The 24,310-nt window shown below is 40.0% G+C and overlaps 2 protein-coding genes and 1 pseudogene across 2 annotated transcripts in view; 1 reads left to right on the top strand and 2 right to left on the bottom strand.

The window, feature by feature from the left end:
- The window catches only part of LOC133536308 (poly [ADP-ribose] polymerase tankyrase-1), a 337,423-nt gene that overhangs the window by 304,744 nt on the left and 8,369 nt on the right, over positions 1 to 24,310 (bottom strand). The window lies entirely within an intron of this gene.
- Positions 10,028 to 11,523, top strand: cldn23.1 (claudin 23.1). Its single transcript, XM_061876731.1, has one exon. The coding sequence runs from the start codon at positions 10,102 to 10,104 to the stop codon at positions 10,936 to 10,938; it is 837 nt and encodes a 278-aa protein (XP_061732715.1). The 5' UTR covers positions 10,028 to 10,101; the 3' UTR covers positions 10,939 to 11,523.
- LOC133536306 (catenin beta-1-like) lies at positions 18,634 to 19,742 on the bottom strand (annotated as a pseudogene).

Raw genomic sequence — 24,310 nt, 5'->3', positions numbered from 1 at the left:
ATACTTTTAAACATTTAAAAAAAAACCTCACATAATTTGTCCAATGAAAACCATTCATCACCATACTTGTTTTTTACATCTAAAAAAACAATATTCTCACATTTTATTTTAAAATAGGGACCATTTCCCCAGACCTGCCAAAGAAAAGTCTATGTATTAATATTTTAGATTCACATAAAAATTTGGAAACACATAATTTTCATTGGCAAGCTACAGTATGATAATAAAGTAAAACTCCCTGATATTTATACTGAATGAATTTGTTGAATCAAAAACATACTGTACATTTATTTTTTGTTGTTGTTTTTAATATCAAAATATTGTTTTGAATTAAAAAAAATATGTGTTCAATAAAAATCTTACATCTACATATTTATTTCAATTCTATTTGAAAAGAAAAAAGAAAATTGTTATATTATTGATAGAACATATACTACATCAATCCATTTTCCATTGCTTGTCTCTCTCAGTGTCGTGGCAGGGCTGAAGCTAAAACAAACTAAAACAATACAAATACCACTTATGAAATGTAGAATGTATTTAACTGACAGAATAAAAAAGAAAAACTTAAGATGTGTCCAATGAAAACCCTGTCTAAATATTTTTGTATTTTTTTTCCTAAAAATAAATAAATAGCAGATTTAATTTTAAATTAGTGAATAATTCCCTTTATTTGCCAATTAAAATAATGTTGTTGTTATTCTTTGTGTTTCAATAAGAACAAATGTATCCAATATATACATCATAGTATATCGAATATGAACAATATATACAAATTGTATTTATACAAGTAATACAAACTGCAGTATAGTATGCTATTATAGTAAAGGAACACTCCCTGCAATTGAATATTTATTAAACTGACTGAATTTGTTCAATCAAATACATATAACTCAAATGTGTTTAAATTAGAAAATATGTTTTTAGATAAACATTGTAAAACATTATTACATTTATTCAATGGAAGTCCCTTATCTCCATATTTGGTTATTTTATTTTTATTTCAAAAGAAAATCATATATTATTGATAAACAGATACAAAAAATACAAACACCACCAAAATACAAACCGCTAGAATTTGTTAAATCAAGCATTCATGCATGTATCTCCACACTTTTTACACCCTTGAAATAATTAAACTAAAATGTAACCAAGTATTTATCTCTTTTTTTATCTGAAACATGATTTTCTTGATTTTTAGTGCAAAATAATTAAATTCATTCGGACATGTTTGTCATAGTAGAGCCGATATGTTATGATATTATTGTGCTAAAAATATACATTCCTCACATATTGCAATTTAGTGATTAAATGATACAAAGTCAATTTGTGGAATGGATATCGTGCACAGTATTTACCAGCTAACAACATTGCGAGTCAACTTATTACATTTCCAATGTCAAATAAATAAATGGTGAAAATGCAGGAGGGCCATGACACAGAACAACAATGAAACAACACACAACACCAAAGACACATAATCAAAACGGTACTTAAACACACATACACAGAGACTATTATTAAATGGGGGAGAACCTATATGCAACTTAGTGCAACAAGTAATACTAAACACTGAACTATAACAACTATATGTCATTAGTATGCACAGTAAGGCATGATGGTAACAGGGAAGTTCTCCCCAGGGACACTACAATTTTTTGTAAAACATAAAATAAACCACAGAGAGGGCTAAAGATTGAGATTTGTGATTTCATTATGGAACGATGGCTCTGGCGACCAGCCTTACCCCACAAATATACAGGTGCCCCTTGTCAAATCCAACTTTGTTTTAGGCGTTCTTAACTACAGGTGTGCAGAAACTACAGCTAAATCAAAATGAAATAAAAAAATAAGAAATCAGTATCGGCTTGAATGAAATGTAATATAAAAAATACACTCCAATAATTATGGATTTGCATGTCTGCATTTTTGATATGTAACATAATATGTGAAATCAAAAGCATGATTGCTATGTCCATTCTACACAAAAAACAAAATGGAAAAATAACTAAAATGTATACAATTTGCTAATGAAAAGCATGTATCTAAAATATGCATTTTCTTGCTTTTTCCAGATACATTGAAATAAAATAACTACATTTATAACTACATTTACTTAACTTTTTTTGTCCTAACCCGCCACTAAGGCAAATCATATAGTTGATATAGATGCCCATATTTGCTGTACACATTTACTTAACACATGAAAAATGTAGGATACTTCTTGTGTTGCCTTATTTGTAACTGAATTTATTAAATGGATTTATATTAATGTTTGGTGCAGCCGGAGCAGAGCAGGAGGGGATCGAAAAAAGAAAAAAAAAGGAAGACCGAGGGGAAAATTGTGGGGACAAAAGGGAGATAAGGTGGAGAGACAACAACACCAGCAAATACGATATGTACACATATGATACGAAAAGCGCTAGCAAAAAAGCAGTTACTGAATTAAATATTAATACAACAGAAATGACAATGAACATTAAAATGGAGCAATAAAAATACAGATAGAAATAGCACTATTGATAATTAATAATAACGATAATTACCTTATTATCAATAATACCATTTTTTCAAATACAACAATACATATATGATAAAAAAAGAAAGCAAATAAATGGATACATATCTACATACAAACATACATATATATAACAATAAAAAAAATACATACTTACACACACACACATACAGTATAGAAACAAACAAAACCATACACACGCTGGTGGTGCGGCAATCCGGCCCGGAACCCACTGAGATGCCAGATTTTTTTTTAAATGGTCTTGTTGCCCACAGCAACAACAATGAAGCTTTTTCATAGTGCGTACATTGTGTTACGTGCTGTAAATATTGTTACTCATTCTTGTCAAGGGGAATTTATTGCGTATTGTGTTTTTTAAGTCTTTAAAAGAGGTAAACCTGTTTCTATTGATGATATCTCCAAGGCATCTGACTTCCTTATCATACCATGTTGGAATGTTCAATGGTTTCTTGTTAAGCAGAAAATCAAGATTATTCCAAATAGGTGTAAATTGGCATGGAGGGAGTGGGGACCCAGTTATTTTCCAAAATTCCCATCAAGCTGTTAAGGTATATTAATACTTTTAAAGCAGTTGTGTTTTCAAAGAATTCGGCTAATAAAGAAATTGGGATCTCCTTGTCACGCCTTTGGATCATGTTTTGTTTTGGTCATGTTATGTTTTGTTTTTTGAACTTTCAGTTCTGTTTTGCACTTCCTGGTTTGTTTTTGTCTCCATGCCAACTCATTGATTTTCACCTTGCCCTCAAGTCGCGCACCTCTCCTCAGCCCTCACACCTGTTTGCAATGATCACTGCCAGTATTTAAGCCACAGTTGCCTGATAGTTCAGTCTGGCAACTTTACCTTACCTACCGATGTACCTACATACCTCCGTATTCCTCAACCCCTTTATGCCAAGCCATGCTGTTTCCCTCATGCTCATGTCACAGTAAGTTTTTGGTTTTGTCATGTCACAGTTGTTTAGTTTTGTTTTTGTATATAGTCATGCCATTGTGCTGTTTTTGTTTTCATTAGTGTAGTTTGTTCTCCACCATTGTACGCACCATTTGTTTACATTTTTGTAGTTTTGTTAGTATATAAATACAACTTTATTTACATTCACGCCCGGCTCGTGCCAATCATCCTTTGCGTAGAAGAAACAATCCAAGTCCATGTTTGACACTCCTGGCTGAGAGATTTTACAATATCTATCCATAAATGATCTAATAAGTTAGAAATGATAATTTCTAAAATGTCCATCCATCCATCCATCTTCTTCCGCTTATCCGAGGTCGGGTCGCGGGGGCAGCAGCCTAAGCAGGGAAGCCCAGACGTCCCTCTCCCCAGCCACTTCGTCTAGCTCTTCCCGGGGGATCCCGAGGCGTTCCCAGGCCAGCCGGGAGACATAGTCTTCCCAACGTGTCCTGGGTCTTCCCCATGCCCTAAACACCTCCCTCGGGAGGCGTTCGGGTGGCATCCTGACCAGATGCCCGAACCACCTCATCTGGCTCCTCTCCATGTGGAGGAGCAGCGGATTTACTTTGAGTTCCTCCCGGATGACAGAGCTTCTCACCCTATCTCTAAGGGAGAGCCCCGCCACACGGCGGAGGAAACTCATTTCAGCCGCTTGTACCCGTGATCTTATCCTTTCGGTCACGACCCAAAGCTCATGACCATAGGTGAGGATGGGAACGTAGAGCGACCGGTAAATTTAGAGCTTTGCCTTCCGGCTCAGCTCCTTCTTCACCACAACAGATCGGTACAACGTCCGCATTACTGAAGACGCCGCACCGATCCGCCTGTCGATCTCACGATCCACTCTTCCCCCACTCGTGAACAAGACTCATAGGTACTTGAACTCCTCCACTTGGGGCAGGGTCTCCTCCCCAACCCGGAGATGGCACTCCACCCTTTTCCGGGAGAGAACCATGGACTCGGATTTGGAGGTGCTGATTCTCATTCCGGCCGCTTCACACTCTGCTGCGAACCGATCCAGTGAGAGCTGAAGATCCCGGCCAGATGAAGCCATCAGGACCACATCATCTGCAAAGCAGAGACCTAATCCCGCGGCCACCAAACCGGAACCCCTCAATGCCTTGACTGCGCCTAGAAATTCTGTCCATAAAAGTTATGAACAAAATCGGTTACAAAGGGCAACCTTGGCGGAGTCCAACCTTCACTGGAAACGTGTCTGACTTACTGCCAGCAATGCGGACCCAGCTCTGACACTGATCGTACAGGGATCGGACTGCCATAATAAGACAGTCCGATACCCCATACTCTCTGAGCACTCCCCACAGGACTTCCCGAGGGACACGGTCGAATGCCTTCTCCAAGTCCACAAAGCACATGTAGACTGGTTGGGCAAACTCCCATGCACCCTCAATAACCCTGCCGAGAGTATAGAGCTGGTCCACAGTTCCACGACCAGGACGAAAACCACACTGTTCCTCCTGAATCCGAGGTTTGACTATCCGGCGTAACCTCTCTCCAGTACACCTGAATAAACCTTACCGGGAAGGCTGAGGAGTGTGATCCCACGATAGTTGGAACACACCCTCCGGTCCCCCTTAAAGAGAGGGACCACCACCCCGGTCTGCCAATCCAGAGGTACCGCCCCCGATGTCCACGCGATGCTGCAGAGTCTTGTCAACCAAGACAGCCCCACAGCATCCAGAGCCTTAAGGAACTCTGGGCGGATCTCATCCACCCCTGGGGCCTTGCCACCGAGGAGCTTTTTAACTACCTCAGCAACCTCAGCCCCAGAAATAGGAGAGTCCACCACAGATTCCCCAGGCACTGCTTCCTTATAGGAAGACGTGTTGGTGGGATTGAGGAGGTCTTCAAAGTATTCCTTCCACCTATCCACAACATCCGCAGTTGAGGTCAGCAGAACACCATCCGCACCATACACGGTGTTGAGAGTGCACTGCTTCCCCTTCCTGTAGTTTATTTGCAAAGAAGTAATTGGAAAAATTTGGGAGTCCTAAACCCCTCATATTCCTTGGGTTTTTGTAATGTTTTAAGGCTGATACGTGCAGGATTAAGTTTCCAAAGAAACGTATTGATTTGTGGGTCTAGTGATTTAAACCAAATTTAAGAAGGTTTGGTGGGAATCATTGAAAGGAAATAATTATCCCTAGGCAAGACCATCATTTTCACAGTAGAAACCGTTCCAATAAGTGAAATGGGCAGTGTATTCCAACACGCCAGATCATTCTCAATCGATTTTAAGATTGGGGAGTAATTCAAGTGATTCAGATCTGACAATGTGGATGAAATATTGATATTCAGGTGATTAATGTTCCCTTTGTACAGTGGAATCGACAAGGTGCTCTTAAAGTGAAAACCAATAGGCAACACAGTAGATTTGTACCAGTTGATGGCCTAATCTGAAATAGAACTGAATTTATCAATGAGTGAGATTGTGTCTTGAAAAGAAGAATGTGTATTTTGTAGGAAAAGTAATACATCATCAGCATAGAGGCTTAAATAACTACATTTACATACACAACCTTTTCATTAGGATTCATGTCACATAATTTCAAGTAGAGTTACTTATAGAAATTATTTGGGACTCAACAAAACATTTGTATGTTGGTGTAGTGTATACCGTATTTTTCGGAGTATAAGTCGCTCCAGAGTAATAGTCGCACCTGCCGAAAATGCATAATAAAGAAGGAAAAAAACATATATAAGTCGCACCGGAGTATGTCGCATTTTTGGGGGAAATTTATTTGATAAAACCCAACACCAAGAATAGACATTTTAAAGGTAATTTAAAATAAATAAAGAATAGTGAACAACAATAAGTGTACGTTATATGACGTATAAATAACCAACTGAGAAGGTGCCTGGTATGTTAACGTAACATATTATGGTAAGAGTCATTCAAATAACTATAACATATAGAACATGCTATACGTTTGCCAAACAATCTATCACTCCTAATTGCTAAATCCGATTAAATCTTATATGTTTAGTCTCTTACGTGAATGATCTAAATAATATTATTTGATATTTTAAGGTAATGTGTTAATAATTTCACACATAAGTCGCTGCTGAGTATAAGTCGCACGCCTGGCAAAACTATGAAAAAAACTGCGACTTGTAGTCCGAAAAATATGGTACACAAGACACGAAGACCTATGAGCAAATGAAGGTGTTCTTATCAGACGACAAATCAAAAACAATAAACCGGAATGTGTTTTGTGGCGATAGGCAGGTGTGTCTGAAAGATCAAACTATGATATCAGGTCATGTTGTGTCTGTCATGATGTGCTGTAACAATTCTTATTTGTCGTGTTTTCCACAAAGTGGCAGTAATGGTGGCAGAAAAAAGTATTTTATTAGAAAGAGATGATTAACATGTAGGAGAGCGGAGGTTGCGTGAGACACCTTTAAAAAAAGGGTAATAAAAACGGGTGGGGGAAGGGTCACCAGACCAATAAGTATCTGGTTGGTTGACATAACTGTCATACTTGTTTCAACCGCTCACTTCCTACGTCAGTTCAAACAACAAAACAAAACACAACACTCACTAGCAGCCTGGTGAACACGTTTTGAATCCGACATCCGACAATTCAAATTCGACTTCCCAGTGTGAGACGTCAGCATATACACTTACAAATATATACGTATGAACAGGAGAGATTTGAAAATGTATGATGTTGTGCAAAGGTACATTCATTCCAGCAAGTAGGTTTACAATTTGAAACTACATAATATATGACATTAGCTCCTAACATTCAACTCAGGATATTTCATGCCCTTTTTTTGATAACTATGGCTTAGATGTGTCAAACTTGTTTCCATTGAGGGCCACATTATAGCCTTGGCTGCCTTCAGGGGACCGCTTGTAATTGTGAATAAATATGAATGTAAATCCATTATTGCCTCATAATATGATTTATTATGAAGTGGAAAAGGGGCAGGATTATATAAGCTATGCTCTTCCTACTCATTTTCCAGCATGTTGTAAAGAGAAATGAAAAACGTGACGTATCATGTTAAAACTGCTATTATGGTCGAAATATACTTCAACCAGCCAACAACTGCCTGTGCATTTGATTATTACATTTTTCAACATACACATTGACAGATAACTTGCTTTGAAGGCATAAGTCAAGGTGACAAGCAGATATTTCAGTATTTATTTTTAGAAAAAAAGGGAATACACGAATAAATAAAATATTTGTTGTATGAGGTGGCAACTTGTCCAGGGTGTAGCCTGCCTTCCGCCCGAGTGCAGCTGCAATAGGCTCCAGCACACCCCGCGACTCCAAAAGGGACAAATGGTAGAAAATGGATGGATGGATGATCAGATAATAAAGTTTAAAGTATATGTACCGTATTTTTCGGATTATAAATCGCTTCGGAGTTTACGTCGCACCGGCCAAAAATGCATAATAAAGAAGGAAAAAAACATATATACGTCGCACTGGAGTATAAGTCGCATTTTGGGGGGAAATCTATTTGATAAAATCCAACACCAAGAATAGACATTTGAAAGGTAATTTAAAATAAATAAAGAATAGTGAACAACAGGCTGAATGAGTGCACGTTATATGAGGCATAAATAACCAACTGAGAAGGTGCCTGGTGTGTTAACCTAACATATTATGGTAAGAGTCATTCAAATAACTATAACATATAGAACATGCTATACCTTTACCAAACAATCTGTCACTCCTAATCGATAAATCCCATGAAATCTTCTTCCTCGATGTCTCTTCCAAACAACTCTGCCAACTCCAAAGTTGCATATTTCACTACATCAAGCTTGAAATCTGCAGTACATGATTTTCGTCAAAATAAAATACGTGTGTAAGAAAAAATAAGTATTTTATTGACGCCTTTTACCTCCAGGTTTTCACAGGCCAGGTGAAATGATGTGGCGGGCCAAATCTGGCCCCGTGCCTTGAGTTTGACCCCTGTGGCAAATTTGTGTTTTCAAAAACTCTAAGCAATGATCATAAAAGTTATAACAAATAAAGGCTTGACATAATGAGTTTATATCACATAATAGTCTCACATTTGAACTTGAATTGCTGAAATGAATGGACTTGTGCCCAATATTCCTTTTTTTTTCAAATTCACTTCTGCATATACCCCAACACCAGAACACAGTTCAGTGAGCATCAAAGTTTTGGCTTTTTCTTTGTTGTTTTTAAAGACACTTTTTTGCTTTAAATAGTAGAAAAATAAGGAGAAAGGAAATGTTAGCATACGGCAGGGGTCCCCAAACTTTTTGACCCAGAGGCCGCATTGGGTTAAAATATTATGGCCGGGGGCCGGGCTGTATATATATATATATATATATATGATATCACGTCATCGATTGGAAAATTCATTTTTAGACAATGTGATTTGCCTGAGCGTCTAGGAGACTCTGAGAGTAACAAGTAACAAGCGGTAGAAAATAGATTAGAAAGGACAGATAAAATAAAAATAAAAAATTTAACTTGGGACTTCCCGCGGCCCAGATTCGGCCCGCCAGCATCCGAGATCTGGCCGGATCTATCTCGCGGGCCGTAGTTTGGGGACCCCTGAAATACGGGATGGTTATACAGTTTACTTTTTGCATTTGTATGGTGAGAAAAAAATATAAAGTTAGTGTTGCTGGTACATTTTTCTTCAAAACACATCTACATTGGATAATTGGCCGCACTTTGGATACCTTTGTTTTAAGGGAAATAAAGTTCTAAAATCCAACAGAATGTATGCACAAATTGCGTGTAATAGTTCAGCCTTTGCCTCAGAGGTTTCATCCACTGCTCTCCAGTTGTTACGTTCTTTAAAAAAAAACTACTAACTTTCTAAAGGGGCTGATGGCTGTGTAACAAAAGACTGAAAGTGACCCCCATGGCCCCACCCCCTCAAACCAGATTATTATTCCACATGAGATGCAAACTTGTCCACTGAACATTGGCAAATGATTTGGAAAATGTGATTAACTGGACAAAACAAGAAGCAGTAAAGAAAAACAATGAGAAGGAGTCAGTAAGAAATGTTTTTGTGGGAGAACTTTCGGCAGAACAACATTCCTGACTTGGCCTTTCCAAACATGACTCATTCTTTAATTCTCTGAGGTTTCCTCATCAGCTGTTTAATGTGATATGCTTTTACAGTTTGAAATTTCCAGAGGGGACTTTTTTTGCTACATTAAAAGTTGATCTAATAATGGAAATATTGGCAGGACGCGGTCTTATTAGGTGAATGACATGAAAATCCTTCATTTGGAATCATCACAAGCAGGAATCTGTGTGGGGAAAGCATGCTGAGTATTTGCAAAACATAATGTCATCTAAGTACTCTTTAAATTTGTGCTAGTCTCTGAAAAGAACTCTAATCTCTCTGCATTTGTTTCAAGATACATTTGCACGCTAAACCATAAAGAGGGTTGAAACTCCTTTCCACTTAGAGCACACAAAGGCCACACCTGCCAGATAATACTGAGACCCCACCCACTGGCAGGTTTCACTCAGATGTGTTGTTAAAAGCACTTGTTCCAACAACCCGCAGCCATTCGCCGCTCTACTCATACACACACACACACACACACACACCCGTCTTTAGAGTAAACATGCCGAGCCGATCAGCGCAGGAATGGATGCGCCGGTCTTTGCGCACGCCGGGCATTTTCATCTTTGGCCTGGTCATGGCCCCCTGCGGCTGGGTGCTCAACCTCACCGCCACCGTCGCCCCAAACTGGAGGACCCTGGAGGACATCCCAAACACACCGAGCAACGAGTTCATCGAGCAAGGCATCTGGGACATCTGCCGGTCCGTCACCACCTCCACATCGTCCACGTGCAACCTGGATGACAGCACCTACTTCAATAACCAGATCATTGAAGTGGCTCGAGGTCTCATGGTGGCCGGTTTGGTCCTCACCCTGGTGGGACTGGCCGTGGCGATCCCAGGGATCCGCTGTTGGAAAGACCGACCCAATTGGGTGGTGGCCGGCTTGGGTGGCCTGCTTATCTTCATCTCCGGGGTTCTAACCATCATCCCCATTGCCTGGTACACGCACATCCTGCCTGACATCACCACGGTGACGCCGAGAGTCACCGTGCAGGTGGGTTACTGTATCGTGTTGGGCTACATTGGCGGCATTTTCGAGGTGCTGGGCGGCTTTGTCATATTCATTGGGATCTGTCGCTGCTGTGGCGGGAAGAACCGCGGCGAGGTGCAGGTGACCGAGAACTTGCGCAGCCGCTTTAGCACACGCCAACCGACACCACAGCCGAGACGCGTGGACGTGCCCACCCTGAGCCGGGACCGCAGCCCCGCTCCAAGCAGCGTCCCCTACATCCGCGACACCCTGGACGACGACATCTCCTTCCCCCGTGCCAAGAGCCCAGCGGCGCGGTCGGCCAATACGTCCTACAGCGGGAGACCCTATGATGCAGACTTGTAAGGGCCAGAAAAGGTTGGACATTCTGACAACTTTGAGCTACATTTTTTTTGTGCATTCAAATCAAGTCTGTTGACTGTTTTAATTTTACATGAAATATCGGGAGAAGAGAGATCCTAAATGATTGCTAGATAAGCCAAAGTTGTTTTGAGTATTATCAAAGTGTTGCACTTCAACACTTGAAAAAACTTTTTTTTTCCTTTGGAGTTATTTAAATCGCAGGGGTGTGGTGTTATGATTGATCATTATGTGCAGTGCAATGGTAACAAACCACATGAATCAGCATTTTTATGTAAGTAAAATCAAATGAGGTTTTTGTTAGGAATTTTCTACTAATTTATACATAGTTTAGTCCTCCTTTGGGACACTTGTGTATATATTTTTTTTCTGACAAACACTAACATATGTCCTTTTTTTACTGTAAATACTCTTATGCACTTTATATTGATGTGATCATTACTACTGCTACTGTATGCAAGTGCTTTATTAAAACATACATTGTTGCTGTAAGCAATTGAGTAAAAGAACAAACAAAGCTTTTGTTTGTGACCTATTTTTGGCCTGTAAATAAACAGCATGGTTGCAGAAGAGTGATGGTCGTAAAAAAAAAAAGGATAATTGTGCAGTACCACACATGACTTATGGAGCAGACAGCTTAAAAGTCAACTAGTTTCAGTTCAGTGCGATTTTTCTGTCCTGGCAACCCTGTTTGTTCAGTTGTCAGCTTCCAGGTATACAGACAATGTCACCTGACCGGTCTGGAAGGCTTTTCTTTGGCAGCACTGCTCGTCTTGGCTCACCTGTTTAAACTGGCTTTCACATCTCAAACAAGGCCACACTGTAAGGGACAATCGGCCCTCTATAGGTCTTCTGAGCCTTTTGGGGCCGTGGTGCAGGTCTCTGTGCACCAAGCATTGTTATACAAGGCTATTCAACTGTCCGGCCCGGGAATGACACTATACCCGCCCCCAAAACATTTTTGCCGCAAAAACTTTGGCCGTTCACTGCATTGATATTTTAAACTTGCTAGCAAACAGAACACTGGGGTCCAAACTTGTTATTTACATAACTCAGGCATTCCTCAAGGCACCCCTTTTTAGCAGTTACAATTGTTTTTCATAATGTGATTTATGTAACTGAGGTGTTGCTGTGGCTTGTTTACCTAAAATGCAGTCAGTAGTCAATTGTTCAACATCTTTAGTTTTACAGTACTAGTAGTGTTCAGTACAAGGTTCTATTTTAGGTCCTCTCTTTTTCATTATTATGGTTCAGTTTAAAAAACTTGTGAGAATCTCACATTTTTGCATCAGATTCTTAAAAACAATGGGTGCTGTCATAGAGATATTCTTTGACTATTTTTTTTGCAGAAGGTCCTTAAAAAAACAGAGCGCTCCTTTAACTCTGACAAAATAATTAGACCCAAAATCAAATGTCTACTGTAAAGGACACCGGTTGTCGGGTTCAAAAAAATAAGACTAATAGTGGTCTGGCTCTCCAGCTCTTAGCTTTCTGGAAATGTGGCCCCCAAAACAACTTAGTTGAACATCCCTGCATTAGTAGCAGTTGTACTTGTAGTAGTTACAGCTCAATTGCTTCCATCTAAATTGTGTGAGAGAGAAAGACAAAGTCTCTGACACTGAAGTCTTCACTCGAACTGACCTGCGTTTAAAGGAGAACTGCACTTTTTAGGAATTTTGCATTCACTAATATTACAAAAGAGATGAAGACCGATTAATTTTTTTAATACATTCTAAATATCAAATACATTTGATCGAAAGTCTGCTTACAATGGAGCCGATGGCAACCATTCAATTCCGCCTATAGAGCCCCTAAAAAGTTAAATACCTCCATTAAGGACATATATAAATGATGTAAGTTTGTATGTAATGTAGTAACAGGCACATTTATAAGATTTAATATTTACGTATTTTGATCATTTTAAACATACGCTGCGCATTAATTTCAAGAACGCATCACGACATTTGCTTTTTTTTTTTCTTCATCATTGATTATTACTTATTCAGACTTCATGAGAGACAACAGACATAATAAAGCACCACCTACTATGCAACGTCTGCTGGCATTAGGATGCCAACTGCTGGGACATTTATATATTCCCATTTAGGAGAAAAATGTCTCATAATTCTTGCGAAGAAACGGGATAGGGGGATGTGGGGGGCTGTCGAAGTGTCCCAACTTGTTGGATTACCCACTCAGACGTCTCATGACCAGGTGAGATGCATGATTTATGATCTACAATAAACTTACAGAGAGCAAGGAAACGAGGAAACAGCAGACAGCTCGATGATGTAAACATAGGGATGTCCGACTTGGACTTGGACTAGGGTTGTTTTCCCGTGCTGCGAAGCATATAGAGTGGAAACGGCTATGGCGTGAAGGTAAAGACATCTTTATTTTAACACTAAAACTAAAAACAGGAACCAAAAAGAAGCGCGCACAATGGGTAGACGTACTCACACAGTTGTTTTAGCTGCGGTCATTACACTACAGGCTCTCCTCGCTCTTTCCTGTATCTCCTTCTCACAAACAAGCAGGCGCACATTCTTACTACGCCACTTACAGTCACGTCATACGTCACTTACGTACACGCCCTCGCCCAGCAGGGAGGTAGCGGTGTGGCTAATGTTAGCAGTGATGCTAGCGGGTTGTTGCGAGAGAAAGAATGTGCGAATCTCGTAACAAATGAAGGAATAATTAATTCCCAAGATAAACAGCACGGGGCCCATCGTCTGGCGATGGTTCGGCTTCAAGCGGGAATATGTCGAATAGACAATTTTAATTTGTCATGTGTGGGGCACAAGCGTTGCTACCAAATGTAGCATTACTGCTAATATGTAACATCATTTGAAAAGTCACCTGCTAATAACTTTAATAAATACAGTTTTGGTAAATTGACTTACTTTTGATTTCCTTCTCTGCATGAAAGTTTTAAAATAGCATTTATTAGTGCAGTATGAACAAGAATGTTTTAAAGTAGACACATAGAGTCATCATACTGCTGTGATTATATGCATCCAGTGTTCATTCAAGGCTAAGGCAAAATACAGAGAAATATATCGTATATCGCGATATGGCCTAAAAATATTGCGGTATTAAAAAAAGGCAATTTCGCCCAGCCCTAATTCAAATTAATGAAATATAAATGAAGTATTGTTGTCGCTTTTTGAACAGTTATTTATTGGATTCTATGGGTGGAATAGTGGAGTTCCTATTGGCTCCACTGAAAGCTGACTTTTGTTTAAGTTTATTTAATATGTAAAATGCTTAAAAAAATAACCATCCATTGCCATGTCTTTCATAATGATTATGAACCATTGGCACAATTTTAAAAAAAAAGTGCAATTCCCCTTTAAGCTGCTCAAGCAATCCCAAAGAAAGGTGGTATGGTCACGCTGTCAGAATGCCCAACACACGCCTCTCAAAAAGATGTGGTGAATGCTCACAGGGCGACCCAAAGAAGCATTAAAGTGTCACTGAAAGGGTTTCGTATTGACACTGAAACCTGAAAGTATTTAATCCTTCAAATTAGTCAGGCCAGCTTGTGAAGCCATATCAGCGTTGATATCTTCAAATGTAAAAGGTTTGCATAAGCTCAGTGGTAATATGAGCAGCACAAATCCAAACCTGCTGCCCGCTAATATTCGAATTGCACTGATCAGTCAAACAAAGCACAAACACTGTATTAAAACATCCATTAGGCCTGGGTCAATTAATGAAATGATAAATTAAAATGAATTAGATAGCTTTGCTGGCATGTATAAATTGCCTTGTCCATACACGTTCTTTGTCTCTTGCTTTCAAACACGGTGCAAGAGAGTTTGGTCCGTGCATCGCTCTCAGCACGTTTATTTAATAGCAGAATTAAAGGAACAGAGTAAACCCTTGTGTAAGTCATCCCCAATCTTTGCCTTGGAGACCACAAACTTACAGGATGCATGGACATACTGCGCCAGAGAGAGCAAGGTAAGAAAAATTATTAAGGAAGGAAAAGGATTGCAAAACCAAATGTCTAAGAAATATTTTGCCATCGAACCAAATGAGAAACATGAGCCCTTCAACACAGACGAACAAGAGTGTATTTCGAATGAGTTAAAAAGTGATGGCAAAAAACAAAAACATACAACAAAAAACAGGAAAAAAAATTGCTTTTGTTAACAGAGATTGAGAGTCAATTTTTTAAAAATGTTCCTTTACTTATTTTGTATAATTAAAAGTTATTGACCATCCAGTTACAATGGTAAAAAAAATATGAGAAATAAAAGTTAATAATATTTTAAAGGCTTACTCGCCTTATTAGAATGACATGATTACATTACTGCATAATTTGGTCTCAATATAATGTTGACAATGATTTAGTTTTTCGGCAATAATTTGTGGGGCAATATATTGTCCAGCAAAATGTTTTATCGGCCCAGACCTAGCATTCATGTGAAGTCCTTGGTCTTCGTCGATGAGGACAGACCCACATGATGCAGGGTAATGTGCCGTACTTTATGGCTGCCAAAGACAACGAGTGTCAACTGATGAATACAGTAGTTTTCATGTACAGTACATGCCCGCGAGAAGAGGAGAGATTGCTGACAAGAGTGAATTATTGAAAAAGGTATTAGAATTTTGAATTTTGATCCAAACAATTTGTCTTAATAAAGTGACAAAAAAAAATATTCATATCCATTAACTAGTTTCAGAGTTATAATGGCGACATACGGTAGTAATGTGAAAATATAACTCTCTAATTACGGAAACTTCAGCCAAGGCCAAAGGGTGCATGTTTGAAACCAGTTTCTGCAAAAACCTGTGATGAATTGGGCCACAGTAAAATAGTAGTCTCAATTTAAAGTGAAAAAGAACAAAAATGTGGATCAACACATTTATCAAAATTTTATTCCTCAGTGATTATTTAATAATAAATTATAAATTAATAAATTATATTTATATAGCACTTTTCTCTGGAGACTCAAAGCGCTCTATATAGTGAAACCCATAATCTACATCTTTAGGTACCTTTTAAACCAGTGTGGGTGGCACTCGGAGCAAGGAGGGTAACAGCAACACAACAGCGTTGTGGGCAGTGGCCGTTTGCAACCCGAGGTTCCCTGGTTCAATCCCCACCTAGAAGCAACCTCGTCACGTCTGTTGTGTCCTTGAGCAAGACACTTAACCCTTGCTCCTGATGGGTGCTGGTTAGAGTCTTGCATGGCAGCTCCCTCCATCAGTGTGTGAGAATGGGTGAATGTGGAAGTAAGTGTCAAAGCGCTTTGAGTACCTTGAAGGTAGAAAAGCGCTATACAAGTACAACCCATTTATCTGTGACGCTTTGGTGGCATCGTGGTGAAGTTTTGTTCTCTCGTGGGTGCAGCGGAGATGGAACACAGCGGGAAAGGTGGCAATAAATACTGATAAAGTTGAGGAATGCTCATCAAACACTTATTTGGAACATCCCACAGGTGTGCAAGCTAATTGGGAACAGGTGGGTGCCAGGATTGGGTATAAAAGTAGATTCCATGACATGCTCAGTCATTCACAAACAAGGATGTGGCGAGGGTCACCACTTTGTCAACAAATGCGTGAGCAAATTGTTGAACATTTTAAGAAAACCCTTCCTCAACCAGCTATTGCAAAGAATTTAGGGATCTCACCATCTACGGTCCATAGTATCATCAAAGAGTTCAGATAATCTGGAGAAATCACTGCACGTAAGCAGCTAAGCCCATGACCTTCGATCCCTCAGGCTGTACTGCATCAACAAGGGAAATCAGTGTGTAAAGGATATCACCACACGGGCTCAGGAACACTTCAGGAACCCACTGTCAGTAGCTACAGTTGGTCGCTACATCTGTAAGTGGAAGTTAAAACACTCCTATGCAAGGCGAAAACCGTTAATACACAACGCCCAGAAACACTGTCGGCTTCGCTGGGCCTGAGCTCATCTAAGATGGACTGATGCAAAGTGGAAAAGTGTTCTGGGGTCTGACGAGTCCACATTTCAAATTTGTTTTTGGAAACTGTGGTCGTCGTGTCCTCCGGACCAAAGAGGAAAAGAACCATCCGGATAGCTATAGGCGCAGAGTTGAAAAGCCAGCATCTGTGTTGGTATGGGGGTGTATTAGTGCCCAAGGCATGGGTAACTTACACATCTGTGAAGGCGCCATTAATGCTGAAAGGTACATACAGGTTTTGGAGCAACATATGTTGCCATCCAAGCAACGTTACCATGGACGCCTCTGCTTATTTCAGCAAGACAATGCCTAGCCACATGTTACATCAACGTGGCTTCATGGTAAAAGAGTGCGGGTACAAGACTGGCCTGCCTGTAGTCCAGACCTGTCTCCCATTGAAAATGTGTGGTGCATTATGAAGAGTAAAATACCACAGCGGAGACCCCGGACTGTTGAACGACTGAAACTGTACATAAAACAAGAATGGGAAAGAATTCCACTTTCAAAGCTTCAACAATTAGTTTCCTCAGTTCCCAAACGTTTACTGAGTGTTGTTAAAAGGAAAGGCCATGTAACACAGTGGTGAACATGCCTTTTCCCAACTACTTTGTCACCTGTTGCAGCCATGAAATTCTAAGTTAATTATTATTTGCAAAAAGAAAATAATGTTTATGAGTTTGAACATCAAATATCTTGTCTTTGTAGTGCATACAACCGAATATGGGTTGAAAAGGATTTGCAAATCATTGTATTCCGTTTATATTTACATCTAACACAATTTCCCAAATCATATGGAAACGGAGTTTTGTACAGTATATATATATATATATATATATATATATATATATATATATATATATATTGTTGGATTTGGTTGTCTTTTTATTTCCTAGTCAGATTTTAGAACAGCTAAAGTGTGAGCCTTTTACATAGACCTTGAATTTGGAATGTCACAATGAAGCCATAACTATCTGTTATCTCAACTGTCCGAGGTAGGGAGGAGACGAAGAGGGGCGGGTGAGAGTGAGTGAGGAGGGAGAAACTGCCATTTTTAGGTTAGATCAATTTGGACCGTGCCTTTGAAATGTTGTATCTAGATTGATCTCCCAAAGCGCTTTGGTTATAAAATATCAAAATGAGCAACCTCTGTCTCTAATTGATTTAAAACCAGCTTATGTGTCATAAAAGAACCTGGGGGCGTTGACCGAAGGAAGAACGGGTCAGAACGCAACAATTTGGGGGCTCGTCCGGAATGACACGCTGAAAAGTGGACTGCTCTTGCAAACTTACAGACAGACTCACTTGGCCAACATCTAAGGTAAGCAGAGCCTTTTTCTAAAATCTGCATTAGGAGTCTGTCCAAAAGTCTTGTAAGTCAAACACTGTTATATACCACAGAGACGGGTGCTGATTTTGACAGGTTGGTTGCATTATTGCCTTGTCCACCATTGCATAAAAGTTGTAAATAAGTGGTCAACTCACGGCATTGTGTCTAGATTACCGTGACGGGCTGCTTCACTGACGAGTAGGCAAATAGTCGGGTGTGGCTCGCCCTGGGGAATTGGTCTCCCCTAAAAGAGTAACGGGACGGATAACCGTTGTGTGGATAGTAAATACTCCCCGGTTGTGAGATCCAAGTGACATTAACGTGTGCACGGAAATTAAGGATGGGTTGGAAGCCATTTGTGAAAGTACAATAAAATATTCCCCGGTTGCAAGATCCAAGTGACACTAACGTGTGCACGAAAATTACGGACCGTAAGGGTGGAGGCCCTTCTATACCGCATGACAAATTCCGAGGTTGGAGGCCATTTTTAAAAAGTACAATAAAGTTCCCGGTTGAGACAGGACTTTAAGAACTCTGCTTGTGGTCCACAGTAGTTTTTCATAGGTGTAAGTCCTCATGATATTGACTAGTGCTTGTGGGCCTCCACTAGCCAGGATGATCAACTTGCTTTCCTGGTTTCATTGGCCAAAATTTGAAGACAATCTGTGGTGATGGCCAGGAACTTAACATTTGTTTTGTTCAGCAGGGCCACCATTTTCTGAAGCCCACCAGCTAAGCGAACGGCCATCTTTGCTCCTTCCTGGTGCAGCAGGAGGTTGTGGAGGGTTGTGATGGCATAGAACAGGACGGAGTCTACTGATGAACCAAGCATTTTGACAAGAGCTGGGATTCCTCCAGATTTAAAGATTGCCAGCAGACCCTCTCTGTGATGGGAGAGGTTGTGGAGGGTCCCTGCAGTGCAGCGAGCCGTTTCCACATCATTGGTGTTCTGCATTGTCCTGACGATGGCAGATACCATCTGAGGGGAGCGCATGATTGCGTGCCGGGAAGCTTCTTTCTTTGATAATTGGTGCACCATCACTGCTGCTTTGTTTACTACGACCTGGTCGTCGTCATTGAGTAGTTTGGTAAGTTCTGGTATGGCTCTGGTCGCGAGCTCGGCGTCATCTTGATAGTTGATCAGATTGACCACAGCGTGTTTGAGCATTTGTGAAGGCTCTGCCAGCCTCTGAACATTTTGTAGGATTTGCTGTGTCATACTGTGTGGAGGGGATCTGCATGCCCTCTTCAAGAGTCTCTGGGAACATTGCTGCACGCACCCGCTGGGCACGAGTCATGGCATACTGACCATCCAAATCTTGGACTTGTTACTGTGAAAAATTCTGGTTAAAGCCTTGCTCCCACTCATAAATGGCCTGGTTGTTGTCAAGATCATCATCTTCAGGATTTCCTTTCCCGCTGAGGGAGGGAGCTGTAGTGGTGGCCCCCGAATGGATGCCTGAATCCAGGTAAGACTGTTGCTGCCAGTGGCTGACTGCTGCCTTTCGGTCTGGTTCCATCGCCAATGGAAGGAGGAATCATGTCATACACATTTCATTGACTTATGTCTGAAAGCATTTATTTGTTGCTTTTTAGATAGAATTTTCAACAAAAGTGAGCCCAGGCTCCTCGTTAGTATAGTGTATAGTGGTGAGTATCCCCGCCTGTCACGCGGGAGACCAGGGTTCAATTCCCCGACGGGGAACCAAGGAGTTGAGGGTGGAGTCAGACTCCTTACAACAAAATTGACAATCATCCGACTCTGACAATTTCCACAGTTTTAACATTTTTCAGTTAAAAAAAAACATAAAGTCAAATTTAGAAGTAGTATTAAAATCATTGACTAAAAAATGATTTGTTATTTAGAGACCTGACATTCAACAGACCCATCCTGATGATGTTATTGACAGGCTTCGATGTTGGCTTTGATTAGGAGAAGATAGGAATGAGATTGTTTTGGTAAGCAGGGTGGCTAAGTTTCCCAATGGTTACTCTCTTGGTTGTCACAAAAGGAATGTAGAAGGTGCCATGATTGGATGTAGGCAAGACTGCTGTCAGGGCGAGGCGGGGTTTGCGGTAAGGGAGAAGTGGAGCAGTTGTAACATTTTTTCAGTGGGCAAAAAGATGTAACTAAACTTAATTTGAAAATAACGATGTTGCACATCGATAGTGGTTTAGTAGATTAATCTGGAATATGAAGGAGGTGAGGTAACATCTGTGTAAAGGTTGTAATTTCATTGATATGATCAATCAGGTACAAGGGAAAAGGTACTTGCTGACTTGCGTTGACAATTACAGTGGTTGGCCCGAAACAACAACAACCTAAAAAGAGGATGCAAAATCAGTAATAAAAAGGGTTGTTAATGACCTAATAGCCCAACATTGTTACCCCAAAAAGATTAGGTCAGATAACGGCACCCATTTTAAAAATGCTCACTTAGCCTTGGTCGAAAAGGATCTCGGACTGAAAGACCAGTTTTGTTCGTGGACATTCGAGTGGCCATTAAAGCCAATGGTAACGCGTCAACCCACTTCAATTTGGTCTGTGCACAGATTTTAGCCAATTTGTTTTAATTCTTGTTCATTCTCTTGACCTTACCTAAAAAGAGGATGGTACACCGAACCTTCGGCTGGCAGATGTCACTGCCGCCATCGCCACATCACCAGCCCCACTCGGTCCCCATGCAGAACTTACAAACATAGCCGTACAACCCAGAAGACAACGCCGAGAGAGATCTCCCCACGTTGAGCTGCCGTCTACCGTCGTGTAGATCTACCAGACCTACTCAACTGCTGTTTCATATATCCAAAGCTATCATTACTTGAGATCAACCTATGTACTCGATGTTACATAACTTCTCTTACTTGTTTTCAGCATAACTATTGGTGTCGCTACAATAAGTGAAAAGTTTGATGTTTATCCCCGTTTAGTTGCCTAAATTACTCTGATTTTGATAGACGAAAGGTAGGATGTTACACCCAGCAGTATTCCCTGACAGATTGGTACTTAGGCTTGTCCTAATGTCCTTGTGCCTCAGTCCTCCCTTTCTGACGACAGTGTCTTAAAACATAAGGAGGACTTGAAATAGACTTGATCAAGGGGGACAGCAAGACTTATTTTTTTGATCTGTGCAGTGTGATTGATAGCGAGGGACATAGTAGCTATTACCGTGGTAGTAACCTCTATTTTTGATACGACGCAACTCTGAGCTATTGGTGTCGGAAGCAGAATACATACTCTAGGGTGTGGTGACCCTGGTGAAAGCAGGTAACCCACTACACAGGGCATTGGAATCCCACTGGCCCCTAATATTACATCAAAACCACTCGGGAAGGGATGAACTTCCAGAGGAACTTTGATCGTTCCCAGAACCCCATCGCCCTTACAAACGTCAATGTGGGTGTCATGCCCAATTTGCCCAGTCCGTTTTATGTTGTGTTAGGGGTTGACCAGACTGGTAAAGAATCTAAAGGGATTATCAAAATGAATGTCCTCGAGAGGGTGCCAAAGTATGGGTGATTGTGTTGCTTGTTCCGCTGGAAGTCCTTTTCCCCACACTTACCCCGCCCCTTTTAGGTTGACTGACACCAATGGCTCAAACTGTATTATCTCCTTGTTTTCTGAACCCAAGCCGCCAGGGTGTGATTTGTTGGCTAGTGTGTACCCTCCTGTTGACAATTTCACCCGACTAATTCCCTTTGTGGCCCAAAAGATGAATTATATGTGTTTTCAATTCACAGGACCATCTTCGTCTCCCAACAAATTGGGTGACATTGACCCCTCCTGGTGTACCACACTGATGGATGGCTCCAAAAATAGGCCCTTGGGCACGGGCTGACATATTCTGGTATTGTGGGGAACACAGATTGTACATTAGAATCCTGACGTCAGCCGTTGGGCTTTGTGCTATGGTTAGACTGGTGACCCCACTCACCCTAGTGGGTACCAAATTAACACCCCTTGGAACTCCTGTTTCAGCGGCCTCTTTAACTTCCCGCCGACACCGTCATGTTCTATCTAGGAGGAGTGTAAGGGGCTCCTTTGATTTGATAAGAAACCCTGGTGGTGTTTAATTTGATGTAATAGGGCAACGAAGGGGGATCCCCTCACAACGTAATTGTGGTGTGAATCCTGTGCAGGTTTCGAGAACCTTCCTAACATTGGTGCAATATGTATATTATATATACAGTATATATATATACACACACACACACACACTCATATATATACACATTTCCATTTACATATATATATGTATATATATATATATATATATCTATATATATATATATATATCAGTGACGTGCGGTGAGGTTCATGGCTGGTGGGGGTACTTGAGGGTATGCCAAAGGGTACGTGAGATTTTTAAAAAATATTCTAAAAATAGCAACAGTTCAAATATTCTTTATAAATATATTTATTGATTAATACTTCAACAAAATATGAATGTAAGTTTATAAACTGTGAAAAAAAATGCAACAATGCATTGTTGACAGCTAGATTTTTTGTGGACATATTCAATAAATATTGATGTTAAAGATTTATTTTTTTGTGAAGAAATATTTAGAATTAAGTTCATGAATCCAAATTGTTCTCTATTACAATCCCCAAAGAGGGCACTTTAAGTTGATGGTTACTTCTATGTGTAGAAATCTTGTTTACTTTTCAACAAGTTTTTAGCTATTTTTATATATATTTTTTCCGAATAGTTTAAGAAAGACCACTACAAATGAGCTATATTTTGCACTGTTATACAATTTAATAAATCAGAAATTGATGACATAGTGCTGTATTTTACTTCTTTATCTCTTTTTTTCAACCAAAAATGCTTTGCTCTGATTAGGGGGTACTTGAATTAAAAAAATGTTCACAGGGGGTAAAAAGGTTGAGAACCACTGCCCGAAAGAGTATCTTATTCACCATTTGATTGGCAGCAGTTAACGGGTTATGTTTAAAAGCTCATACCAGCATTCTTTACACATACAAACTGTAACACACAAAAAAGCACATTTAATAAAAAAAACTTTATTATGGTCTTACCTTTACTTATAAATGAAGTCCATCCTCCGCTCCTTCTGAACAAAAGCATCGATAACTTGTTCATAGAAGTCTTCCTTATCTTTCTTCAGTTTTAAAAGTCTCTCTGTCTCGATGGAGATCACTGTCTGAAGCAAACCTTTTAGCTCCGGCGTTGGTCTTCCTTTAATTATTACCTCCGGCTTTGATTGAAAGCCCAGTTTAGAAAACTGTTTTATTTTAGATATGGATTCATTCATGTTAAAAGAGGACAAAATAAACGATCGCTGCTGCTACACTTGACTTGCTAACTGTAGTTTGTTGTCACTTTTTCTGCAGCCGAGTAATCGCAAGAATGATCCCTGGGATCACTACCACCCTCTACCACCAGGAGGCGGGATTACTGCGAGCCTCACGCAGTGCGTCTTCACAGGCGTTTTATGATTGCCCAGCAGAAGAAATACGTTACACACATACAGTTGTTAACAACATACACTGTACATTATATACCTCAGCTAACTAAACTATGGAAATGTATAATATAATTCATATAGCAATACGGTCTCACTGCACCGCAGCAGCCAGCAGTTAGCCGAGTAATTGCCATGGAGGCTCAACTGGCTGCTCCCTCACCGCAAGTCTCTTCTTAGTATTTAAACGGCAAATGTGAAAATTCAGCGATTTTGAATAAAAATAATCTAAAACTGGTGAAGTTATATGGAAAATAACGTTATAAAGTATAATCACTGGATACATGTAACAATTTATTTAAAAAAAAAAAATTTTTACATTTTTTTTCTTTCCATGATTGCAGGTGAGGCCTACCCTGACTGCACTTCACTGATATATATATATATATATATATATATATTAGGGATGCACCGAAATGAAAATTTGTGGCCGAAGCCGAAACCGAATAAAATTTGAGCGCTTGGCCGAAGGCCGAATACCAAATACCGAATAATAAATGCAGTTTTTCACAACTTTTTTATATTGCATAAATAGCCTAGAATACATTTTTAGACATGTTTTTCAAATAAAGTAAATTTTTATTGAATATTGACATTTTTA

Source organism: Nerophis ophidion, linkage group LG17 (genome assembly GCF_033978795.1).
Source record: "Nerophis ophidion isolate RoL-2023_Sa linkage group LG17, RoL_Noph_v1.0, whole genome shotgun sequence".
Taxonomy (NCBI): domain Eukaryota; kingdom Metazoa; phylum Chordata; class Actinopteri; order Syngnathiformes; family Syngnathidae; genus Nerophis; species Nerophis ophidion.
Note: the sequence above shows the minus strand (reverse complement) of the source record. Positions and strands in the feature narration are given on the sequence as shown.